At 41.9% G+C, this 9267-nt stretch overlaps 1 protein-coding gene across 2 annotated transcripts; it reads left to right on the forward strand.

Annotated features, from left to right (window-relative positions):
• The first annotated feature begins 349 nt into the window (after positions 1-349).
• On the forward strand, positions 350-6038 carry LOC115135809 (myelin proteolipid protein). 2 transcript variants are annotated; one of them, XM_029670911.2, is made up of 7 exons: positions 350-456; positions 2811-2997; positions 3232-3388; positions 3731-3908; positions 4030-4103; positions 4267-4332; positions 4852-6038. In XM_029670911.2, exons 1-7 carry the CDS (start codon positions 453-455, stop codon positions 4924-4926), a joined length of 741 nt encoding a protein of 246 aa, XP_029526771.1. In that variant the 5' UTR covers positions 350-452; the 3' UTR covers positions 4927-6038. The 2 variants fall into 2 exon arrangements, with proteins under 2 accessions (XP_029526771.1, XP_029526770.1); XM_029670910.2 differs by lacking the exon at positions 350-456 and adding an exon at positions 2118-2377.
• Positions 6039-9267: the final 3229 nt, after the last annotated feature.

The raw sequence follows: 9267 nt of genomic DNA on the forward strand, positions 1-9267 counted from the left end.
ATCACGCTTACAGTGGGGTCTGAAATTATTGACACCCTTGATAAAGATGAGCAATAATGACTGTATAAAATAATTCAAATAGTGAGCTATATTGTATGCTCAAAAACATTGGGAAATTATATATTATACTAATACAATTGTTCAAAGAGTCTTTGTGTTGTGTGTGAACTTGGTATGCATGAGAGTGATTGAAATGCAAGTGTAAACTCATTAAGGCCTTTGAACCCTGCACTGTCCCTAATGTTGAACCCAGGGCTCTATTAGTGATGGTCGATGGCTGAAAAGGGACTTTGTGTCTTTAAGATCTGGCTCTGTGAGCTGGTGGTCTGTCTATTGTTGGTTAGACAAAAGCGCAAGTCAGATTCATATAGGAGTGGTGGGGAATAACTTCTCATATCACAGTCACAAAGCCGCCAAGCCAAACCTCAATAACCCCATATTTCTCTCTGAACATGGGTAAGTGGTCATCTAATGAGTCTTTTCATATTTTCTATTCATATCTTAAAAGTTGGTCTGTGGAATATGATTAATCTACTTTTGAAATATAATTTTTCTGAGAAGTTTGTGTTCCTTCACTGGAGAATAATATGAATAATATGAAGCACAATTAATATTGTGATAAATACTGGTTTTATTGCAAGTTGATTGTATTATATGATTGTCTGATACTATTATGATGTCCACTTGTGGGTACCTCATGGGTTATTCATATTATAACACAACATTGGTAATATCGCCACTTTGGAAGCGTAGGCAGGATTGATAGAATGTGATTCCAGGTAACACATAGATAAAGGAATACATGTGTAGTATTCTAGACTAAACAGTCAGTTTTGAACGTTTTGATCAGCCAAGCTTATTGATACTCGTTACTCATTTTAATTGACATTTCTTGAACATAAAACATGTTATTCAAATAAATGCAATATAACCATATATCAATTATGTTCAAATGTTAATCAAACCACCTCTCTCACACAGCTTATATCTGTGAAACGTTTTCTGAAAGGTGGCTTGACCTAATTAGGGTTCAGATAGACAGATGACCAGCGTAGGCAGCACAGAGGTCATGCAAGGTCGATCGTGTCAAAGGCTTTCACACTCCCACACTGTGCAGGGCATAATTAGCAAATTTGCATGAAATCCTTTGTTACACGCCTTCCATCTGACTCTGGAGCCAAGTTTAAGCCGGCTATTCTTCCATCACTACTATTCCGTCAAAAAAAATACTTTCTCTACACTAAAGTTAATTCAGATTTAGTATGCAGTAAAGACTTGGCTTGGTATGAACCTTCAATGCATTCTGGTAATGTCTGTGCTGTGATTTTATTCATGGATTATCATGGCACATTTGTCATTTTAACTGGTGTTTCAGAGCACAGCTGAAGAGGGGGTGTCTGTGGCCTATATAGTTTCCAGAGACTCAAACAACCTCCAAGCAGTTTCTGTTTTTATTTAAATGACAGTTTGTTTCATTTATATCCTCTGTTCATTCCTACCCACTAAAATCACACAAACCTTAAGATTACAGGAATGTTTAGTCTGCGTGGAACATTTGCCGCAGCTCAATCATTTATTATGTATGATCATGACACTGTTTGCCCTTCCCGAATGGGGTTTATAGATCATACAACTTTAATGAGCAACATGGTTGTTGTTGTGAAGATATTTCAGTTCCCGCTCCCATTTATTGTGCTTCCTCCCACCCTTGAACACTTGAACTACGGTCCCCACCCCTGCTGACATAGAAACTCATTCAGTGCCGTGGTACCAGTCCCAGCCAGCTGTAGCCGTAGGCTGGCTTGGGCGCATAGTACTGACATTGCCAGTGATACTGTGAGAATCCTGGTGGTGGAGAAACTCCCCTGACCCCCGCCCCACCCGCCCAGATGCTCATGGCTTGTTTATTAGATTGTTGGTGTGTGTGTGGTGGTGCTAGTGTGGTCTTTGTTTGTTTGACATCGCTGGCCTTTGTTCTCCTCCACTCCTAGCTAAGACAAAGGGCATTGTGTCTCCCGCCACAAAGACAGGCTCTCTCTCATGGCCCCTGGAACCCATCCTTCAGTGCCCTCTCCTTTCTCTCCTCTCTCTCCCCTCCCTCCTGTCCTGGTGACGCCTGTGGTGGATGGCGGTTGGTGGAGAAAGAGGGATGAACTCTGGAGAGTAGAGGGGCTGAGCTGTGAGGCGTTGGCTGGAGCTGAGGAGCTTTTACACACGGATGAAACCATTGCAGACAGAGCAGTTTTTTGGTTAAAATATCCTGCAGCTGAGCCTTTAGCATCACTGATTCATAAACTCTTTGCTTGTTGTTGAGGAGCACAAGATCGAAAGGAACAGATGTTTCCGGTCAGACAGCCTTGGCTTTGCAAAGCCCTAGGTGCATCTCTTTCTCTGATTCCTATATCAATACAGCCATTAACAGTCTGGATGTTTGTTATCTGCTTCCCCAGCACAGCTTACGTTGGAGGAAGTGTAAGAGAATGCTGTGAAGTCAGTGGCGGCTGGTTTTGTATAGACACTTTAACATTGTTTGATTGGATACACTGCACTTGGTTTCGCTGTTGTTTTTCGCTGTAATTGTTCTGTTGCTTTCATGCCTGTTGATGGAAGTTGATAGTGGGTGTTGTTGGAATTGTGGCAGAAGCAGTGGAGTCTTTCTGTTTAACAGCTCCCCAAGCAGGGTGACTGAGAGATGTCTGGACTGTGTCGTAGATGTGCTGTGTGTTGGTGTGTGTTGGTGTGTGTTGGTGTGTGTTGCTGTGTGTTGGTGTGTGCCGCCAGTGTGTTGATGTATTATGCCCCCTCACCAGGTTGTTATGATTGCTGTATCCGATGCCTGGGGGCAGTGCCCTACCCCTCCCTGGTTTCCACTCTGCTCTGCTTCACCGGCATGGCACTGTTCTGTGGCTGCGGGCACGAGGCACTGGCAAACACCGAGGTGCTCGTCGAGACTTACTTCGCTCGTAACATACAAGACTATGTTATCCTGGCCTCGTTGTGAGTGACTCCTTAAAACTTTTCTGTTTAAGTGCAATAACCTAATTTAATTGTTTGTATTTATAGATAGGTTGTGCAAATCAAGCAACAGAAATGCAAAGGCTCTTGCAGCAGTAGTAGTACTATTGGTAACCCTTCCTTAAGATAGGTTAAGAGAAAACACCTCTCAACAGCACCTTTTGTCACCATGGAATCTCTGATCTTTCCTTATTATGACCTGTCCTTGTCTCCCAGTATCAAGTACTTCCAGTTCGTGATCTATGGCCTGGCTTCTTTCTTCTTCCTCTACTGCATCCTGCTGCTGGCTGAGGGATTCTACACCACCAGCGCTGTCAAGCAGACCTTCGGAGAGTTCCGGAGCACCAGATGTGGCCGCTGCCTTAGTCTGACGGTGAGGAGGGAGGAAGGGAGGAGAGAGAGAGGGAATGACATCACCTCCTTCTTAGGTTGCTAAAAGAATATTGGCACTATAGCCTACTCTAGTTTGTAATCTACCCACTGGTTGAGAATAAATCCATAAACAATTTATAGATAATTATCCATAAGTTAATTATCCATGAATCCCTGTTGTATTGCTTCAGGGATATTAGGCTCCTGTTAGAGTATTTACCCTCCTATAGTGTTGTATGACTGCAGTAATGAAGCCTTATAGGACATGTTGTGTCACATCCTGTATCCCCCCTGGAGTTTGACCAATAACTTCCTGTGACCGGCTCTGCTTGCTGCTCCACAGTTCATCATTGTGACATACGTCCTGGCAGTGATCTGGCTGGCGGTGTTTGCCTTCACAGCCATACCTGTCTTCTTCTTCTTTAATATGGCACAGACCTGCCACAACATCAACATCCTGGCTGAGACGACACCCAGCATCAACCAGCACGGCTGGATCTGCATGGATGCTCGGCAGTATGGTACGTTTAGCTTATGATTGAGCTAGCCGGGCCACCGTATGTTAGTATTTATTTTATTTATTTTTTACATTTAAAATGTACAGTTTTTAATTTCACATTAATGAGACAAGCTTCTCATTAGGTCTGCTGCCCTGGAATGCAATGCCAGGGAAAGCTTGTGGAATGACCTTGGCATCCATTTGCAAAACAAAAGAGGTGAGTTACTGTTTGCGTTGTCTTAAAACTACTTTGAAAGAATTAGTGTGTTTCTGGGTTAACCTTTCATAAACCCACAAAACACACAGCTAAATGATTATTCTGAATAGCAAATGAATGTACAATGCATTACTATTTAAGAAACCTTTTTTTCTCTCTGCAGTTCTTTGTCACCTATGACCTATACATCGCTGCCTTTGCTGGTGCAGGGATTGCTCTCTTGGCTCTGGTGAGTAAGAATGTCCACCCAGACTTATGAGTCTATGGGGTTTGTCACCGTCTTTGTTTAGGTTCAGAGTATGACTTGATTTTGCAGCTCCAACTGGGTTAGTTTTAGGCATACCACCAGATAGGTATGGGGGTTCATTTTAAGGTTCTTTGGCAGAGAAAAATACAATTCAGAGAAATAGAACAATCTTATCATACTGTCCATCAGCACAGTAAATATTTATTGATTTTAAACAATGATTAAGGTGATAAGACCAGCTAGGTCGTAATAGAAAAGTGAACCAATCCCTCGAGAACTGACTTAGAGTATTCTATAGGCCTACTGTAGGGGCACCTAAGCAAGTGATAAATGTGTGCACACAAAAAAAGAGATAATCTTGTGATGCCCTATAGGCTATTGAATAATTGACATGTCGTCTGAATGCAGCTGCACTTTTGTGAAAACCTTTTTTTTAATGTTTTAAAACTCTTCTCTTTTGTCCTGCTCTCCTTCTCTCTCTCCATCTTTCTCTCTCTTTAGTTTCTGTATGTGGTAGCTACCACCTATAACTATGCAGTGCTGCGGTTCCTGGGCAGAAAAGGGCTGCGCTGTTAAAAACGGTGCCCTGTCACGTCTTCATCCGCCCATAGACTGGGCCTGAGGAGAGCCGTTACACATCACACTACTGAACATTCATCCATCCCCTCAGACACGCCTGCAGCCTGATTCCCCTACCTACTGCTGGCTGCTTCCCTGGGGGGCTCTGCTAACTGACACATGGTTCATCTTGACCATCTGATTTATCACTTCAACAACAGCCTAAGAGATGAATAGAACTCCTGGGCATCATAACTTCAAGCCCCTCCCCCTGGTCATCATAACTTCGAGCCCCTCCCATCCTCCTGCTCACCAGTCTTATCCCCTCGGTTCTCAGTCCAGGAAGATGACTCTCTGATGTCTGTTGCTCATTTTCTTTTACATTGGATGTAGCGTCTCTGGTTTTGGTTTGTAATTATACTTTTTTTTGCTTTTATAAAGTGTCCCTGACATGATTGTCAGATTGTGTTATGTGGACTCCATTCAGCCCTCTAAATCTGAGTGACTGAAAGAGATGACTGCTCTCCATGCTTATCAGAACTAAGAATTACACCCCACTCCCCTCGCTTACTGATATCTATATAGATAGTGAACATGATATAGCTGCTTTTGCTTTAGATTGTGTATGTAAATGAGCTGTCCGTTACTGTAACCAAAGCAAACAACTGAATGTGCCAAAGTGCTGTACATTCAAGTGAAATGTGAGAGTCTCTCTTGTCTAAGTGTGTCAAAGGACTTATGGCATCTTTTTTTGCACTCACTCCTGATGTATAAGTATGTATTGTTTGTCCTTTTAAATGATTACCGTGTGGAGGGTGAAAGGAAACCCAATTCTGTGGAGGTGCTAAAGTTCTAAGATAACTCGTTTTCATTCTCCACATGTATTAATGCTCTCTGCTTTTAAACCACAGGGTTGCTGTGTTGATTTTGAATTGAGCAATTAAACTTAATCAAAGCCATTTTAAACCCAAGGTATTAAAATATTGTGCTTCATTTCATTGTCATTGTAAAACAAGGTTGTCCATTTGGGTAATATAATGCACAGCAATATTATTACAGCAGTAAAATGTTATTCATATTTTATTCACAGTTCAAATATGTTGACATAAATGATGGAAACTGTCAAACTATTTACATGTGTTTTTGTTATTACAGATATACAATGAGTATTCAAAACATCAGGAACACCTTCCTAATATTAAGTTGCCCTCAGAACAGCCTAATTTCGTTGGAACATGGACTACAAGGTGTCAAGCATTCCACAGGGATGATGGCCCATGTTAACCTCATTTCGTTGGGGCGTGGACTACAAGGTGTCAAGCATTCCACAGGGATGATGGCCCATGTTAACCTCATTTCGTTGGGGCGTGGACTACAAGGTGTCAAGCATTCCACAGGGATGATGGCCCATGTTGACTCCAATGCTTCCCACAGTTGTGTCAAGTTGCCTGGATTTCCTCTGGGTGGTGGACCATTCTTGATACACATGGGAAACTATTGAGCGTGAAAAACTCAACAGCATTGCAGTTCTTGACACACTCAAACCGGTGTGCCTGGCACTTACCATACCTTGTTCAAAGGCACTTCAATCTTTTGTCTTGCCCATTCACCTTCTGAATGGCTCACATAAACAATCCATGTCTCAAGACTTGTAAAATTCCTTCTTTAACCTGTCTCCTCCCCTTTATCTACACTGATTAACAAAAAAATACGTTCAGTGTCAGCGAAGAAAACAAGAACTGACGATAACTTTGGAAATATAACGCATACAAAAAACCTTCAAACACAAAGTTAGCAAGTACTCTGTCAGAATGGTTGTTTTGGTGACCATGTTCCAGGGGTGACACTGTTGTGCCCTCTGTTCCAAGGTGATGAGAAGTCCTGGGGCCTACATGGTTTTAGTAAAGCTGCCATCACAGTGGATCACTCTCCCATGTAGAAACATGGCGGTCATCACGTCCCCCAAGGCCTTACTGTAAACCCCGCACTGGAAAAAGGAAATGTTCCGCTCGAGAAAGAGAGAGTGAGCGAGTGTATGTATGTATACACTTGGGCTCCCGAGTGGCACAGCGGTCTAAGGCACTGCATCTCAGTGCTAGAGGCGTCACTACAGACCCTGGTTTGATTCCAGGCTATGTCACAACCGGCTGTGATTAGGAGTCCCATATGGCGGTGCACAATTGGCAGAGTGTTGTTAGGGTTTGGCCGGGGTATGCCGTCATTGTAAATAATATTTTTTTCTTAACTGACTTGCCTAGTTAAATAAAATTACGTAAGTATGTATCAAATAACCTAACCCAATGAGTCCAACTATCAAGCTGGCTTGATTAGAAACTTCTAACCCCTTTTAAACATTGTGTGTTTGAGCTACAGGCTTCTGAGTTGTACTATTGGATTAGTCTATTTATTGGTCTTTGAGATTAACGGGGGCCACGCTAGAGCTGTGTTTGTGAGACAAGGGTGGATCCTGAAGGGGCCTGGATTGTTTTTTACAAAAACATCTGTAGGGTCAGAATGTTTTGAGCTACGCACACGCACATGTAACATGTATTGCTCACAAGCTACACAAGAGTAGTTAAAAGGTAAAGGGTTCTTCTACATGGAAGAGCACAAGAAATTCCAGGACATAGTGTCTATAATACTGTAATTAGCTCACATCGTTGCTGTCACAAAATCCACACAGTTGTCACTGACGAGTTGGATATTAATTTCCGACTGAACAGACAATTTCTCTACTTAACAGCATTCATATAAATGCATTTTATCTTTGGCGGACCTTATTTTGTTGACATTCTTCAAAAAAACTCATGAATAAAACTATTTCAAATTGTTAAAGTGTAAATGTACAGTTGAAGTCAGACGTTTACACACACCTTAGCCAAATACATTTAAACTCAGTTTACCACAATTCCTGACATTTAATTCCAGTAAAAATCCCTGTTTTAGGTCAGTTAGGATTACGACTTTATTTTAAGAATGTGAAATGTCAGAATAATAGTAGAGAGAATTATTTATTTAAGCTTTTATTTCTTTCATCACATTCCCAGTGGGTCAGAAGTTTACATACACTCAATTAGTATTTGGTAGCATTGCCTTTAAATTGTTTAACTTGGGTCAAATGTTTTGGGTAGCCTTCCACAAGCTTGGGTGGATTTTGGCCCATTCCTCCAGACAGAGCTGGTGTAACTGAGTCAGGTTTGTAGGCCTCCTTGCTCGAACACGCTTTTTCAGTTCTGCCCACAAACTTTCTATGGGATTGAGGTCAGGGCTTTGTGATGGCCACTCCTTGACTTCGTTGTCCTTAAGCCATTTTGCCACAACTTTGGAAGTATGCTTGGGGTCATTGTCCATTTGGAAGACCAATTTGCGACCAAGCTTTAACTTCCTGACTGATGTCTTGAGATGTTGCTTCAATATATCCACATAGTTTTTATTCTCATGATGCCATCTATTTTGTGAAGTGCACCAGTCCCTCCTGCAGCAAAGCACCCCCACAACATGATGCTGCCACCCCAGTGCTTCACGGTTGGGATGGTGTTCTTCGGCTTGCAAGCCTCCCCCTTTTTCCTCCAAACATAACGATGGTCATGATGGCCAAACAGTTCTATTTTTGTTTCATCAGACCAGATGACATTTCTCCAAAAAGTACGATCTTTGTCCCCATGTGCAGTTGCAAATCGTAGTCTGGCTTTTTTATGGCGGTTTTGGAGCAGTGGCTTCTTCCTTGCTGAGTGGCCTTTCAGGTTATGTCGATATAGGACTCGTTTTACAGTAGATATAGATAATTTTGTACCTGTTTCCTCCAGCATCTTTATAAGGTCCTTTGCTGTTGTTCTGGGATTGATTTGCACTTTTCACACCAAAGTACATTCATCTCTAGGAGACAGAATGCGTCTTCTTCCTGAGAGGTATGATGGCTGCGTGGTCCCATGGTGTTTTTACTTGAGTACTATTGTTTGTACAGATGAATGTGGTACCTTCAGGTGTTTGGAAATTGCTCCCAAGGATGAACCTGACTTGTGGAAGTCCACAATATTTTGGCTGATTTCTTTTGATTTTCTCATGATGTCAAGGAAAGAGGCACTGAGTTTGAAGGTAGGCCTTGAAATACATCCACAGGTACACCAATTGACTCAAATTATGTTAATTAGCCTATTAGAAGCTTCTAAAGCCATGACATCTTTTTTTTTCAAGCTGTTTAAAGGCAGTCAACTTAGTGTATGTAAACTTCTGACTCACTGGAATTGTGATACAGTGAATTATAAGTGAAATAATCTGTCTGTAAACAATTGTTGGAAAAATTACTTGTGTCATGCACAAAGTAGATGTCCTAACCGACTTGCCAAAACTATAGTTTGT

The sequence above is a fragment of the Oncorhynchus nerka genome, linkage group LG10 (assembly GCF_034236695.1).
Source record: "Oncorhynchus nerka isolate Pitt River linkage group LG10, Oner_Uvic_2.0, whole genome shotgun sequence".
NCBI lineage: Eukaryota > Metazoa > Chordata > Actinopteri > Salmoniformes > Salmonidae > Oncorhynchus > Oncorhynchus nerka.